The following is a 17,458-nucleotide window of genomic DNA, read 5'->3' as shown; positions in this document are numbered from 1 at the left end:
ACAGAAGGACTTGAGGGCAAACCAAAATATGAATTCAGTATTTTGAAAAGCAGATACAGGGTACTTTTGCTCATTGTTTCTGTGTCTTTTAGAAATGCACTCTGAGCTGACTGACTCGCAAGAATGCTTGAGAACCAAGGTGGATGTAATTTTATTTTATACTAATTTTGGCTGCTCTGAAGAGTGGGGAGAGTCATCATCCATCAAGACTTCACACTGTCATCTAAATATCCCATATTAATACATTTAATAAATGAAAATACAGATTTCAGCACATAATGTTGGAATTCACGTTGAAAACAAAAAAGAACAACAAGCAGCAAATCCTACCCCTGTGTAAGGTACCATTTTCCAGTTTCACACCATAGGCAGGAGATCAAAAGCAAGAAACAGCTATTTATGCAAGCCAAGCCATCCCTGGCTTGGATATATCACTTTACCTCTCCGTTCCAGTCATCGAGGCATGTGTTGCCAATTGATATGGCCACAGCAACCCCTTTTAAATTTGACTGAATTCTGTCCACGTAACAAAAGCAGAATTTGATCCTGCTGTTGGGGAGTGCTCTGCTAGTGATAAGCACCCTATATGCTGAGCTACTGAATGATGCATTTTAAAAAATAGCAAGTTCTGATTATGCTTGCTCACTACCAACCAGAAAAAAAAGACCTCTTTCACAGATTGAGATGGACAGCAGAATAGCTGAATAGTAATGCAATTATTCTGAAGTGTAGAACCCCAGGAAATCTAAGAAAGTCCAAGTCTAGTTCTTGCCACTTCCTGATGATCAGTAAGGCAAACAGTAGTTTCAGTTATGCAAAATTTGTTTTAAAACCAGAAGAGCATTTTTCCCTCTTGTTCAAGGCCAGTCACTTAGAAAAAACCGTATGACACTTAAAAGAGATACTGAATGCCAAAATACCAACACCTCTGTGTAAATCTTCACTGACATCTTTTTGGTCATTTCCACAGATAAGGTTGCCATATTCCAGGGGTGATCTAAAATATTCAACAATTGAAAGTAAATCACCCTTATTAACAGAAGCACTTTGAGAGAATGCTCCACTATGCTCAAAACCGTGAAATCCCTCTCTCAGCTGCACACTTAACATGTTACAGACCTGTGCTGCCTTTTCTTTCAGTATCTTAATACCTTGCGATAAATTGCATAATATTATAAATGTCAAATCTACAAAATTATTTAGAATCATACATAAATGGAGAAGGCAAATGTAACAAAAAAAAAGGGCAACAAAGACCCCAACATTCATTAGTAAAACTCTGAGATGTGTACATACTATTGTCCATTCCCATAATGACTGAGCATTATCTAGCGCTTTGCTTTTATTTACTTACGACAAGTCTCCAAACTAAAATTTCATGAAGTTGAGGTATGAGACATACCATTAAGTTGAGCTACCAACCTCAAGTTCCCTTCACAGTGAGTGGCGATACGGTCATTAAAATTCAACATGTGAGCCACCTGATCGAATGCTGGGGTCTAATTTTGGACAGGATAAGTGATCCTCGTACTTATGAGAGCTCGTGTGAGTCAAACGACGACACAAATCGCTATCGCAAACTGCTTCCTTTACCTGAATGACAATGAACGACATTCTGGGGGCACAGAGCTGGCATGCCATAATCATTGAGAAAGAAGGATGCATGCCACTAGGCTGCACAGGAAGGCCACCTTCCAACGGGGTCACTGAGAGAGAACTGGACTATGACCGAGCAGCGTCACCGATTCTTCCTGTGTTCTGCCGTTCTATATGTTAGGAACAGTCCAAGATCTGAGCTGCACAAAATTGTGTTTCAGCTGGTTTTACACCCTTTTTGGCTTAATCTCTGAACATTTCACTCTGTGACTAAGGATCTGGTCCTTGCTTCATGAAAAAGCATCTGCATATATGGAAGACAACGTAGATTTGCAACAAGCATGCCGATAAACATCATTAGGGCAGCGATCTCTTTGGCACGACAGTCTAACCTTACTGCCCCTCAAAGTCCTATTATGCTACCTAAGTTGGATCTGTACAGAACAATTATACAAAAAGGATTGTTCTTCCTGAAAGTGGCAAAACCAAATTATGACTTTTCTGTAAGACAACTCTTTCAGGTCAGCAGTCTCGAATGCAGTTTATCAGCAACAACTCCTGTTGCTTCTGCTCTTAAGAGGGGCGATGAGAGTTCATTTTTCGAAGTTTGGCAGGAAAATTATCTTCCAATTTCATCTCTAGAGCGCACATACTTGGAGGGTTCTTCTGTAACTCGAGATCGCAGGTAGACTGAGTCAAAGCCTCGGCATTTATTTTTAAGGCTTTCAGCTGTATCCTGTCATCACCATCAGAGATGGGACTGACTTCTTGAATTTTCAAGAGATCTCCAGTACTGCAAGTCTTCTCTGTGTTACTGGAACTCATTCTCGGGGCTCTTCTTGGAAGGTCTTCCTTTCTCGAGCTAATCCTCTGAAGTTTAAAAGGGAGCTTGTTTTTCTCTCCTGCATTATCAATACAGTCAAGTGAACAAACCTGTTCTCTTCTGGTTTTGTTATTATTGACAGGACTATTCAAAGGACATGATAAGGACAGGTTTTCTTCTTGCTCTTTAACACTGTAAGGAGGAGTGGGGACTTCAAACGTAGCATGAAACTGAGAATAGTCAACACGGAAAAAGCCATCTTCTAGGGACATTACTGGGAGGAATCTGTGACCCCAAAGAACTTCATCTTCTGTGTATGAGGTCCTAGCTTGACACGTCATTCCTACAGAAACAGAGACAAGAGCATGACATTCTAATGTGAGCAAGTAGATCAGCATATGGAACAAACAATACAAGGTAAGGCTGACAGATAAAAATAAACTGTAGCCTGTAAGCTAACAAATTTATAGATTATAAAATGGAGCAATTGTTCCTAGTCAATCTCCCGACAGTCAATGGAGTGCCTCTAATTGACTGACTAGATTTTTATGCAAATATTGGATTAAATATTGCAGACTCACATCAAGCAAACAGCTTTTGATAAAAGCCAAACATAAAATTAAGACAGTATTAGCTCATTAGCAACAACAATCTTATAGTTTGTATGTAATACTGTTTCTTGGAAGTCACCTTGGGAGAAAGAACCGTTGCTTGGCAGAGGCTTACAGAATTCTCTGGCAAAGATCGGGTGGGGGGGAGTGAAAGCTAAATGAAAAATTTAATCTTCCATTCCTTCTATAGACTAGGCTACTTTTTCTCCAAATAGTATGTCAAGACAAAAGCTGTGCAGAGACACTGCAGCCGTCTCCCATGCTAAGACACAGGTACCACTGTAAAGTTTGTAGAAGAATTTGTTCCACTTAGTGCAAACATACATCATTGGCAGTATTTACATGAGTGAACTGATAGCTAAAATGTGTTCTAACCAAGCCAACAAATCTGTTACAATCTCAGCACAACAGTGCTGATGATAATTAATACAAATATCCCAGGTGAGTAGAACTTTAAGCCTTCCTGTCATGGTACTCTTCAGAGGCAGAATTAGTAGTCAGTAAGCGCAAACTCTAGTTTGCTCTCCGGTTACTGCTACATTAATTCTCAGACAAGTGTAAAATGTTTCCCTTGCGATACCCGGTTAGGTAATTGCATTAAGTATGGTTATGAATGCATGCTTATCTAAGATACGTGGTTCAGTTGCGAGATAAGAAGAGGCTTCTGTGGGGATATAAAGACTGCCACACTTGACGTGAAAGAGTGTTCTGCCCCGGTGGATTGTGTATTTGTTTAGGGCTCAGTCTAGCACGTGGATAGTAATCGGTCAGTTCTGTTTCCTGTCCGCGATGAGATGACTGCACTTGGCTGCGCCAGAAGAACATTACTGTTTCTAAGGCAAGAACTGGGCAACTGGTAATCTTGTTGAAAGAAGGACGAAAATGCTCCTTGATTAATCAAAGTTTAACAAATCCTCAAAATATCGATGGACCTACTGAATGATTTGGACTTTAACAGTACGCATGGATCCTCAACACAGAGCTTCTTACGTAACCGCAGCGCATTGTCACAGGATTCATAAAAGAATTAAGTCCTCAAAACACAAGGCCACAAAGTCAGCTGTCATCTGGACAACACCGTATTGGAATTTAAAAAAAAAAAAAAAGTTTAAAAAAACAAAAGCCCTGCTCATATTTGCCAATAACCACGTGTTCCTACAGTCTTTGTGACTATGTGGTCTGTATTCGCACTGTAAAATTGGATTTGTTATTTTGCATTCAATTTAACGCAAGCTAGGCTGAAAGTGATTTTGCAGCAGTGGCAACTTTTAAAGTTCAACATTCTTTCAGAGTGGTGGTCCTTAAAACAGGAGTCTCATAAGGGTGTTGTACTCCTCTACATGCCATACTCAAAGACTGGCAGGGTGCACCTCTTCTTGCATGTATCGGCCACTTTGGGCATCGGTAATGCAGAGCCCTATGGGGAAGGGAGGTCTCCTATTGGCTGGTAAAGGCCACTGAAGCTCTGTAGCATATGGCAGGATATTATGGAGCACCCAGGATTAGCATCCGGAAAGGATTAACAGCTGTCTCGCTAAAAATATCAGGACTGAAAACAAAGACTAAAAATTAGAGCATGCATAATATTCTAAATCTTACCGGTAGTCTCAACGATTCCTTCAAGGATGACAACTATTTCAAATTGCTCGCTTCTTAGTGATCTTTGTGAGAGACAAAAAAAGGGGCTCTTTGAGTTAATTTCATGACAGATGGTTAATGGGGAAACTAAAAACAGCTGGTCAGCTCCAGTTCCAAATCCAACATCCAGTTCACACTGGTCTAGCGGCAGAAATTCTCCCTCCGGTGTCTGTCGGGACTAAAGATGAAAAGATGATTTAGTAATCACTGTGTGAGGCAAAACATAACATCAATGCAATGAAGTTTAAACCTGCCTCTTTCATGACATTATCATCTACGTATTAGGTCTGCGGTCTTCATAATGGAGATAGAAGTAATGCTAAATACTATAAGGCTACTATATATGACCAATTTTGATCTTTCTTATCATGCCAGTAGATCTCATCATCATCTACAAACTTTACTATGAGATATATGTATATTTTGACAAAAACATCAGGTACCACACTACACGCCTTACAATGCACATTTGCCATGCACATCCTGTGGCAAAAGTTCCCGTTAATGAGAACAAAATCTACAAGCCAGGCACATTTTAATCCATTGCCTGAATTCATGTTTTGTTATTTTTATATGTTACTAATTTTTGTTTGGCAGACACTGTGATGTACTAACTCAAAGGTAAGCATCATAGTAATTGTACAGTACGTCTGGTAAGTGACATTTCCACAAAACCATCAGAATCAATATTAACGATGCTATCATCCCTTGCCAATTTGCACGTACCACCTACTGTATGTTGATCTTAATAATGATCTTATGATCATTATTAAGCTAAGTGCCCCATTTTCATTCACGTCATTTCACGGGTCCAATAAAGATACTGATATGATAGCTTCCCCCTGCCCCGTAGTGTTCCCCCCAAATTTTCCTGGTATTCAAAGTATAACTAAAAATTACATCAGTTGGCCAGGCAGCGCCTCAGCTGATTGCTTTAAAGGTCTCTGGTGGAAATTGCCCATTAAAATCAGAAGCTTTGCAGAGCCTATTTAAAATCCTATTTAAAATCCTTTCTGCTTATTGCTTGATTAGAAAGCACTTAACTCTTTAAGAAGCTGACTATGGGATTACAAATGATAGATTATTCTGTAGTTACTAAATAGTTTTAACTGTCTTGCATTGGTATTGACAAATGTATTGGTTCCATTGCTTGGAAACTCCACCCATTAGTCCTGAGAGCAAGCCGAAGCTAGCAGTTTTGCTGCTGACTTACATCTGATTGGTATTCTTTTAAGAAAGTTTCTGTCTTTAAAAAAAAATCCCTTAGCAACTAGTGTACCTTCAGATTGTCTCTCCGCTTCACCTGTATCTTAAAAATGCTGAATTTTTAACTGCCTGGTATTTACTGGTGATTACATAACCAGTTAGGTAGCTGGTAGAGTACAGCTCTTTATTAAATACAATGCATTATTTCATTTATGTGCGATGTGTCTGTTTTCTGCTGAGGAAAAAAAAAATTTCTTCTTATCTTAATAACCAAGTTCTCCCTTACACAAGAGTCAGCTTATCCACTGCTGATGAGGACAGGGAAAATATCAGCTGATCGCTTGTAAAAGCATTCTCACGGATTATTTGTGCTTTGAAAGGTAAAAGACAGTGCTATAAAATAAAAGCAATCAAAACCACTACTACATAGCAATCGTGACAGTCTCTGTTATATGCAAAGCTGTAATCAAACTACTGCAAAAACATCCTTTCTCTTTACCTGAGGGAACCTGCAGAACTAAGCTGCAGGCTACACCACTGCTTTTGCTGCCTGGCTACTGTTCTTTCAGCGGGTGCACAAATTGGTTGGCAACGTATGATCTTTGCTCCAAGGTAACAAGGCTCAACATGAGCTGTATGAACCAACATCTAAACCTCAAATTTTCCCAAAGTTTTATCAAATACAATTACCTAGATGAAGATGTGCATATTTGCACAAATTGCTGCCTGAACGACTTAAGAACTGTTTCATCTACAAACCATTTTTCTCTGTGGAAGAGTCTTCGATCAAATCCACTCAATAGTAAACAAATCCAGCGAGGATGATTAGAGGTAACAGATCTGGGAGAAAGCAAAAGGTTGTGTTTGAGGTATTTGGTATCTTACATACAGGACTGATTTATGCAGGGCATGGAGAATTTTTAAAAGAAACTCATTTGTTAAATAAAAAGAAATTAACCTGAAAGAAGATAGCTTAATAGCCCTAATATGTTAAGACTCCTAGCCAGCGACCTTTGTTGCATATATATAGTTTTACTCAAAGGATCACAAAACAAGGCAGAGGACTATAAACTGTCAGCAATAAGTTTTGAAGGAACACTTGTGATTCTTTATTTTGACCACCCGCATAACACAAAGCCAAATAAATTCCGCAGATTAATACATGCTTGAACAAGGGCACAATTACTTAGAAATGCCCCAGCTTTCATTTTAAATGTGGCCAGAGATGGAGAATCCAAACGTCTAGATGAGTTTCTCCAAAGGTTAATTGTCTCACAGCTAAGAAAAAAAACACTCCTTCTGTCCAAATCTGCCTGGATTTTTCCACCTTTAACTTTCTGCCACTGGATCTTTGTTTTGTTTCTTATCACTAGGCAGACTTCCATTGCACTTAGTCTGTTTTTGTGTCTGACCAAACATTTTACGCCCTTCGAGTCTTCACTCCTATCCTTTATTCATTCTCGGTGCTTTTCTAAACCCTTTGTTTATGCACATCCTTCTTTAACTGGACACGACGCAGTTTTATTATTATCAACCCTCTTTCAGTTCACTTGCTTAGAGAACTCACATAATTACGTTTTGATACCCAGGAGGACTAATTAAGCATTGGAGTGGAAAACACAGGATGCAAAAGACGACCATCAAGCTTAATATTGCAGTACGTTGTAGAGAAACTCAGGAACCTAGAAAATGCTGAACTGGTACACGCTAATTTGCCATACAGTACTACGGTATTTTCAGTTCTGGTATTTGAGAGGAAAAACCCTGATCTCACCTATCTGCCCTTCTGCCCCACCCTCAGACTAGCAGCTTGCAAGAACATTTATTATATATTACATTACTGAAATAATATGAACTTGTTACTTCGATACTGCTGTTACAGAATTGCATTGCACGGTTTTTTGGTAGTGACACTATACCTGGAGCTCTAGCTTAGATTATTCCCAAGATGACTGCTACTTTTTAATACAGTCTAGTTGCCCCAAGCTCTAACTGTGACCTGAGTGAGCTGGGCTTGTTCAGATCGGAGAAGAGAAGGCATAGAGGGGGATCTAATAGCAACCTTCCAAAACCTAAGAGGAAGGTAATCAAGAAGATGGAGCCAGGCTCTTCACAGCACTGCACAGCAGTGCATAGCGGGAGCAAGAGAGACAACAGGTATAAATTGAAACGAGAAGTCTGGACTGGATTGAAGAAAAACACTTCCATCATGAGGACAGTTAGGCAGTGGAAGAGCTTGCCCAGCAAGGCTGTGCAGTCTCTGTCCTTAGAGGTTTCCAAAACCAGACTGTAAAAAGCCCAGAGCAACCTGGTCGGACCTCCTAGCTCACCACGCTTTGCGCAGGTGGACTAGAGACTCCCTGAGGTCCCTTCCAATCTGAACAATTCTGTGATATTAAAAAACATATCGTTTGCACGTTCTGCATGTGCCCTGCTTATCGGGTTGAGATCACAATATAATGGGTCTTCTTACTTATTTGCAATGCCTGTCATCTGCCATCTGCGGAATTTTTGTAACATTTTTATTTGTTTTCAGCTTATTCAAAGCTGTTCATTAGTACAGCTCAAAGAATAGGTGCCTGCTGGTCATAACCCAAAGCACGCTGGCTCTATGGCTACTATGCTTCACAATTGTATTTTTAAAACTATTGCTTAGCACATGTTGAAAACAGGCTACAATGATTTTACATCCCTCGGCTTTCTGAATCAAAATGTCCTACCCTACTAGCTGAAACGCTTTACAGACCACTTTACACACCAACACTACCATGTTTATCAGTGACATCTGTAGCCCCATCAAGAGAACATAAAAATAGGTATCGTAACTAATTTTAAAAAAATCAATACGCCATACGGTGGATGCTGGTTGCTGCTGCTATCACCAGATCACTCAGGCGCACTAGTGAGGTCTGGGAATTAACAGGCAGAAAAATACAGTTCACTGTGACACTGAAAAGGTCAGGACCTGGAACTGCACATTTTCAGCAGCTAGTTCCAACCAGCTTCTTTCGATTTCTTGCCCCAGGAGTTTGCTGTTTCCTGCTTCTAGAGCACTCAATGTAAATTAGAAAGACTCCGGTTTCTGGAAAAGTTTTTGCTGAAACATGCACACTTAGTCTTGTAACTCTGTTTTCCAAACTCTCCACAACTCAGTCCAAAAAGGGCCCCAGACCTTTCCATGACGTCACTATGCCATGCTGCTGGGCAGTACCCTGGACCAAAAAAAAAAGCCAGCACAGTGTGGTGGCACCACTTTAATCTACTGAATAATCTAGGGCATATATCACTTTCAGTAAATGCCATTCAGACAGATTTAGATTGGTGTACTTTCTTTACAAAGGTAAATCCTCGGGGCTCCATTGGTCTGATCGAAACACTATGTTCACTACTAAATATGTCTCCTATCTCAAGTACAAAAGTGTGATAAGACATATTTCTTCACATTCTTTCACTGTGACACAAGTAAAATAAAATTCTAGCTATCTAATTGCATGCAGGAGAAGTGTAGCAAGATCAGCTGTCAACACCACTGCACGAAGCACAGCGGAAAGAGCACGAAGCACATCGGAAAGAGCACAAATCACAAAAAAGGCAGAACTTGCTAAAGATAAATAGTAAGCGAGTTCCGGCACATTCACCATAAGTTTACAGGACACACAAAGCTACTTCAAAGCAGCTGATGTAAATTCACACGCTGCCGGAATGGCTGCTATGACTGCTGGAACAGTGTGTCCAGTTCAAGGGGCACCTCAACAAACTGAGGAGGATTTACAGAAAGACATGGGAACTAATACCATGCCTTGTAATGAGGATTGAGGGGGCAGCTAGTACACAAACACTCACTTTTAAACTTTCCTGTGTCCATAGCTTATATTTGCCAAAGGTCGCAAAGCAGCTTGAAGACAAGTCATGGGCATGATGATCATTCGAAAGAAATTGAGTATTACTCACTGATTCATTGTCTAGTCTATGAAACAGCTATCGCAAGACCAATTGGTCAAGCAGGTCCATCAAATGTCCTTGTGTTTTCTGTCCCAATCATCTGCATACCAGCACTGTGTAGCGATAGAATTATCAGCAGAAAGTGCACCAGGTTGTGTGTTCGGTGTCTTATTTCAAAAGAAGTTTATAGCAAATTACTATCACTGTAAAAACATAACTGTGACACCACTTTTATTCCACTTTGACTTGCATTCCGTCTTGGATGATGGACAGAATTTAAATACTTTAAAGGAGGCTTTCTGCTTATTTTTAATAGTTAGAGATCAACAAAAATCATGGTTTAGCTGGCTTTCCAATTCCTACAAAAATTGCTCCATTGTAACTCCTCACAGCTTGTTCCCACATACATATCCAACCTCTTTTTGAATCTTAGCAGATTCTCCATTTTAAATGGTATTCTGCGGCAAGAAAAATTAACAGCTTTGTCAAGTGTTCTGCACAGAACAGAAGGAAAACAGCCTTTTGCATTTACCATTGTCCCATCACCTACTCTATCATGCTTGTTTCTGCAGATTATTAAAATGGCCAAACAGTTGCTCCAAAGAGAGGATTACCATAGAGAATATAGAACATTTATGACATCCAAATATGATATTCTGAAATTAACGTCATCACTGGGATCCAGCTTCTGATGTTCCCCATCAAGCATGCTCCCGTGACAAGACGTGGCTGCTATGAGCTGCTACGTTGCTTCGTCTTGGCATGCCACACACAGTGTTTTCCTTCCATTCTACTCCTGCCCGATATATCTTCCGGACTTCCATGCCTGCCAAACTCTACTATCTCCTGATGATTTCTTTATTTTTTTGGTTATGATCTCCTTTGAATTCCAGTTTTCTTGCATTCTGAATTACGCTGACCATTGTCAGTAATTAATAAATAGATACTGGTGACAATCAAAGGGCCCTTCCACTAAAGCACCTGCACAATCCCTCTGAAATGCTGGGAGGCCGCTGGCTGGAACCATGGGGTAAGGAACTGCAAGTTAAAGCTCCCCAAGTTCCCTCAAGGGGAAGAGGAGGTCAAGGCTGATCTTTGTCCTAATGTAATGTCACCACAAAATGGGTTTAATGTCACCACAAATCAATTTCTTATTCCCAGGTGTCACCTGCTAAGGGGCATGCCTTAGTATCCCTCCCTGCAGCTATCCTGTATCCTCACACATTCATCCTTCCGGACCAAACTGGCTTCCTACCAGTCTCACAATCCACTGGAATGCCCCTGGGAGGTCTCTGATGAGACTGTCTTTTCCCCGACACCTGCTTGGCTCTTTCATGGCTCCTACTATGGGCAGCTACAGCAAATCTTTCTGAAGCCCTTCATACTGCCCCGGCCACGTCCTCTCACCCACATGCCAAGGGACAGGGCAGCTGACCCTGGGGCAAGGCAGAGCCCACCAGCAGGCAGCAGCAGGGGCTGCACAGGGGAAGCCCCATGCGACTCACTATGGGCACATGGTTGCATTTGGCCTGCGCCCTGCCCGCGTTGCCCACTGCAACCCAAGTGCCCCATCCTGCCCGCTGTCACGCCAGGCCTCACCTTGATCAGCTTGCAGCGGATCTGGGCAGACACCATGTGGCTGTTGCGGAGGTTGCCGACACGGAACATGAGGCAGAGCTTGCCATCCCGCTGTGAGACGACTGCGGCACGGCTGAACATGAGGGTCTCAGCTCGCTTCTTCGGCTGGGACATCTTGATGAACATGCAGCCGATGAGGAACGCATCGACGATGGAGCCCAGCAACGACTGGAAGAGGAAGAGCACGATGCCCTCAGGGCAGCGCTCGGTAATGTAGCGGTGCCCGTAGCCAATGGTGGCCTCAGTCTCTATGAAGAAGAGGAAGGCGGAGGGAAAGTTGTACACGTTGGCCACGCACGGACTGTAGGTGTCGTCATGCGCCCGGTGCAGGTCACCTCGCAGGTAGGCGATGCCCCACCACATTGAGGCCATGACCAGCCAGGCGACTGTGTAGGTCAGCAGGAAGATGAGCAGGTTCCAGCGCCACTTGAGGTCCACCAGCGTGGTGAAGAGGTCGGAGAGGTAGCGGCTGCTCTCGCCACCCAGGTTCCCATGTTGCACGTTGCAGCGCCCGTTCTTGTCCACAAAGCGCTGCCGCTCTCTGCGGGTGCCGCTGTGAGCCTGGCCCACCGCCTGGTACTCATCCCCAAACTTCCTGCGCACGGCAGACATGCTGCCGGCTGCCGAGGCCCTCCGCGAGAGCGGTGAGGATGCGGCGCAGCGGGGGGGGCGGCGGCACCTCGCTGCCTGCGCGCAGCAGCCGCCGAGCGCGGCGCTGGCCCCCGGGGAACGGGGCGCACTCGGATGCCCGCCGAGCAGGAGTCGGCCGCCGCCAGCGCTGCCCGCTCGCCGGCAGCGCGGGGGATGATCGGGCAGCGCAGCCGCGACGAGACCGAGAACACGCCGACGGGACTGCGCAGACGGCGGGTGAGCCGGACCGGTGGGCGGGGGCGGGGCGGAGCTCGCCGGGGACCGGGGCGGGGGCAGAGCCGGGGTCGGCTCGCTGAGGCCCGCGGGGCGGCCGGCGGCTCGGCGGCGCCTGGCGGTCAGGGCGGCAGACCCCGAAGGCAGCAGAGCGATGAGTGCCGCCCCCGGGCTGGGCGGTAGGTCGCCAGCGTCTTTTTGCTCGAAGCCGTTTGCAGTCAGCACCTCGTTCCGCGCCAGAGACACTCGGGCGAGGACGAATGATTACTTTACAAATGTCGTTTCACCGTTAACACCCTGGTAGCGGAGTTCGGGCTGCCGGAGATGAGAAGAATAATGTGAGTGACACCGAGTCATCCGCTGAGAGGCCGTGCTGCCGGCAGCACTAGGGATTTTAAAAGGAACTCGTGAGATAGGTCAGCTCTTAAACAAAGGAATGCGAAGATGCCTATCCTCATTCCGCATTTGAAAGAAAACAAGTATTCCAAGTAAACCAGGCCTAGTCCACCAGAGTTAGACTGCAATTACGTCTGTGCATTCCTGCTTACCGCCAAACTAGCAGAGAAGCTGTTCGAAAGACAGTTCCCTAGAAGCTTAAGCGATTTCAATGCAGCTCTCGTGTTTTTGATGGACAGAAAAGATCTGAAATCAGCAGTGTTAACTACTAATGGCATCAGAAGCTCAAACTGGGGCTATGCTACTGACTCCCCCCCCCTTACTATTTCATTATTTTTAATGTTGTTTCTCAAAAATAATCGGTATTTGAATTTAATTCTCAGTTATATAAGAACAGTATTATCATTCAGGTCAGTCATTTCAACACCTAATTTTCAGCAAAGCATTGTCATTACAAAACTGTAGCCCGCAGTTACTGAGTTTTTAGAAAATAAGTCTAATAACTGGCTATTGTGTTTTACTTCAATTCTAGACTGGGAACTGAATAAACTATTAGTCTGTCTGAAGTTTAATTTCAGTATTTTCACCAAATGCTAAAGCATAAGCAAGGATTTTTAAGATGTTCACACTATCAGTTTTGACTTTACTTCCTTAATACTTTCCCAGAAGGCTCTGTGCCTAGCTGCAGTAGGTGCTTTGTGGTATTTCAGGAGCTGTATTTTCCAGAACTCAAGAGGATCACAGTTCTCTTCCCTCTGATTTCCTCCCAAATCAAGCACATCATTTTCACCACAAATATGGAAAGCAAGTATCAGATGGGCCGAACAATTTGAGATTAATTTCACTGCTCAACCAAACTTTATAAAAATATTTCCTTGTCCCTAAGTATCCATTACCGGAAGAGTATTACACTTTTGATATTTCTTGCAAAAGAAGGACTACAGCAGTGGAGTTGGTGAGAAGGCATCATCCAAGATGTGGATAAAGCCCTTTCATTTATTTTTTAACAGTCCAGCAATAATCATATATCTCCAGGCATGTGCCTGCTGGTTGGACAGTTTCTTAATACTCAGAAGGGGGAGACAGTAACAGAAGAGTCTACCTTCTAACTCCACATTAATTTTTAAAAGCATATATTCTGTCTTTTGGAGGGAGGTTTTCTATCTAACACACACCGAAGAGAAATTTGATTACCTAGCTGTACAGAACACAAATATCCAAGTTTAGTAATTCCACACTCCTTCTTCCTAGCAGGTGAAGTGGATGATGCCAAGCCTTACCACCAATTGAGAAGTGTTTGATGGCTTCCGTCATGTGATTTCACGCATATCTATGCTACACAGTGCAGTAAGATGGAGAGAATACACAGCTCACATCAGCGTTTCAGCACAGCCGGTTCAGCACCGTAGAGATGCTGCAGCTTGTTGGCTCTCAGCAGGGCTCATTAGTCTGTATGTAGTACCACAGTAACACAGTTACGCTCCCATTCTGGAGCCAGTTCAGACTTTGCTAGTTGCACAGCATATGCCTGATTTTTAAATCCTACTCCACTCCTGGGGAAAAAGATCTGCATTTCTTTTATTGTTCTCTAGCTGTGCAACATTTTCCACCGCCTTGTCCTTACTCACCTATCTCCTTAAAGTAAAAAAAAAAAAAGCCTCAAAACCTCTCAAATGCCCTCAACCAGTCATTTCCAGAATAATCCACAAGAACTAAACACATCAACCTGAATGGTTTAATGTTCTTAAGACATACACTTGGCTGTATCAGTACACACTGGACATTATTGATGTAGCTCCTCTTCCTTGTCATCCTTGTTTTAACTCTTCCTCATTCTTTGCATGCTACATCTAAAATTAGAGTACAAATACATGGGGAGGGGGCAATATTTTGGGTTTTATTTGCTCTCTGTCAGTGGCATAAACCTCAGCTTAACTAGACTCCTTGCAGACACACTGAACAGAGAGCTGATGGAGTTTACCTAGAGATTATGGGTTACATTCATAAAAGGCCACAGGTACCAAAGTTGAAACTTGGATCTTTAAAAACTCCTGCATAGCTCCCTGCCCGTTCTGGAGGCTCTCAGGTTTTTGAAGAATGCTTCTGCATTTTGCCTCCTGAATAGCCAGGTGCCTTGGTCCCATTGCAGTCTGCACTTCCCATGGTCACTCACCAAACCTGATGTAACAGTCTCAGTCTCACACAGAAGGGAAGATGAAACGGGAGTGCTGCATTTCTTCCAAGTGCTCAGCCAGGGCAGAAACGTACAGTTTGAATTCCCTCTAACATAAATCTTCGGCTTGCTAGGGAAGTGCACTGTTCAGCAAACTGGCTACTTGCACTGCACAAATCTGGCACATCTTGGCCTATCCAAACCGTAATACGTTCATTTTGAATTTCTGTTTACCACTACAGGTAGCAGCATTACTGCTGCCTGCAGTCGTGAAGCTGTATTCCAAAACAGCAGGAGTTCTGTCTGTACTGCTGTGTAAACAGTACCTCAGGGTACACTGGAGGTTAATTAGCAGAAGACCCATACTGCTTGCCTGCAGACAGCATCTTCAGTTGTGGGATGACCTGACGCTCTTTTGTTCACAGGAGGAATACTGGGTATGCCCATCATGGGAGCACCTTCTCTCATTTCCCCCTCCTGATCCCCCTCCGAGGTTGCACATATTAATCATGTGGATGCATCCTGACCTTCAACTGTATTAGCTGCTTTTCATAATGTCAGGTAGAAAGTAGGAGCCTGGGTCTTCTTAGACAAACTCCTGTGTTGCTTACCGCCAGGGCAGATGGAATTTGTAGATAAAATACAAGGCTAGTAGTGACGTGCAGAGGTGCATTTTGGGATAATGTAGATGCGTATCATGGGGCTTGAGTATACATTACTAATGTGCTGGTCTTTCAAAACAGGAGGAGTGGTGTTCCTATTGAAAGAGCAAACTTGCTAAACTCAGAGCCTCACTGCCTGGAAATATCTTTTTCATGACATATTTAAAAAAGCCCCAAACTATTCCTGGCAGTCAGTAGAATCATTTCTGTTCACTGATCTGCTGCAAACAAGTTATTAATTTATGCCTCAAGGGTTAGTAAGGATGGTTTGTACCTAAGAATTCCAGTTGGTAGCATTCGTCAAAAAATAAATAATCTTATAGAATGTTTTTCTTATTTTATGTTAACTGCATATCAACGTACTTCACAAGCAGCGAGAAACTTCAAGTCTTTCAAGGCTAGACTAGATGTAAAAAAAATTTCTACAAATGACTGTTCACAAACTGGATAACCCTGACTGCATTTTCCAAATCATTTTGATTTTTGAACGCATTTTGATGGGACGCATAGGAAAAGATGTTATCCATAACTAAAGTGGGTATGATGGAGGCCAGTTCTGCGGACTCCATAGCAATATTTCAATCTGACTCAGCTGCTGCTGAAAAAAGCAAAATAACCGATAGAACTCTTCTTTTCTCTTCTAATTCTAGCCAAAGGAAAATCTATCTGATTGTGAACTTTGGATCTTTTTCAGCCTGTTTTCAGCCTGACACTAGTGTTTGAAAACCTAATCATCTGAGGTTCAGAGATTTTTATCTCCTAGATTTTAGGCAGGCTTTCCTTCAGAAACTGGAATTTGTGACTTCATTATTTTATTAAGAGCAGACAAAAGACATGCTTTCACCTTGGAAATATTTGCTTACTTTCTGCTTGAAAGGATAGTTGTCAGGAGAAAGAGGAGTCTTTAAAAGGGCAACACATTCACCTTCAAAATTTTAAGTTCTCCATTTTTGTAAGAAAATAGACAGTTATTCTGCATGACTGACAAATCACAGAAACAGTACCCCACTGGCGAGATGTTTTTTAATAGGGGTTTCTTGTCTCCCTGCACAATGCTTCCCTCCAAAAAAAGTAGTTACTAAATCCATAAAATCTGTGCAAAATACAGTGTTGTTTAAAAGAAAACCCTCCAACTGTCATGCAATAATCTACAGTATTTCAGAATCATGTTTGCATTCAGTGATGCAATCATAGCACGGCAGTGTAAGTTTAAATCTCCTATAACTGCACAGAACTGAAAACTGATTTGTAGGTTTTTGCATTTCATGCGATTTTCCTTCTTTTCGTTGTTTCTTTTTTGTTATCTTTTTCTCTTGTAAAATAGTAAGTGAAAGTTGCTTCAATAAAAACAAGTCCAAGGATACAAGAAACAGCAATTTGTTTGATTTTTTTTCTCCTGGTAACTGCAGCAGACTAGTAAAGTATTATTAGCTGTTCTTGTAATGATTAACTTATATTTGAAGAAACCAGCTGATCCTGTATGCATTTAGTAATATTGCTGCCATCGTATCTGCAAAACCACACTGACTAAATCCTTAAACCATCTGCAGTGAAGAATTAACTGTAAAGAAGTAGAACAGATTTGGCAATTACTTGTGTAACTGTGACTTGACTAAAGAAACTGTATTCATGTATGCATTTTTACAAATTAAGTGAAAATTTATTTAACAATTATCAAAGCGGCCTGCTGCCAAGTCTCCACATGCCCTTCTCACTCTACTTTGACAAATTTTAGAAGTTTTCCTATACTTTTACAATCACAGCAGTGATTGCTGCAGATGGAAGCAGTGGTTTGTACCCTGGCTCGGAAGAAGGAAAATGTTATTTTCTTTCACAGTATTCTCTCTTAGGAGAATACTGGGAAGCATTTCTACTTTGTCTTTAATTAATGCCATTTGTCACCGTAATG

At 42.3% G+C, this 17,458-nt stretch overlaps 1 protein-coding gene across 2 annotated transcripts; it reads right to left on the bottom strand.

Moving 5' to 3' along the window:
* Nucleotides 1-224: 224 nt before the first annotated feature.
* On the bottom strand, nucleotides 225-12,073 carry LOC127026548 (G protein-activated inward rectifier potassium channel 1-like). 2 transcript variants are annotated; one of them, XM_050911854.1, is made up of 3 exons: nucleotides 11,416-12,073; nucleotides 4,630-4,846; nucleotides 225-2,762 (listed from the first exon to the last, which is right to left on the bottom strand). In XM_050911854.1, the coding sequence occupies exons 1-3, from the start codon at nucleotides 12,064-12,066 to the stop codon at nucleotides 2,170-2,172; spliced, it is 1,461 nt and encodes a 486-aa protein (XP_050767811.1). In that variant the 5' UTR covers nucleotides 12,067-12,073; the 3' UTR covers nucleotides 225-2,169. The 2 variants fall into 2 exon arrangements, with proteins under 2 accessions (XP_050767811.1, XP_050767813.1); XM_050911856.1 differs by lacking the exons at nucleotides 225-2,762; nucleotides 4,630-4,846 and adding an exon at nucleotides 6,653-6,714.
* Nucleotides 12,074-17,458: the final 5,385 nt, after the last annotated feature.

Source organism: Gymnogyps californianus, chromosome 28, assembly GCF_018139145.2.
Source record: "Gymnogyps californianus isolate 813 chromosome 28, ASM1813914v2, whole genome shotgun sequence".
Lineage (NCBI taxonomy): Eukaryota > Metazoa > Chordata > Aves > Accipitriformes > Cathartidae > Gymnogyps > Gymnogyps californianus.
This window is presented reverse-complemented; position numbering and strand designations above follow the sequence as displayed.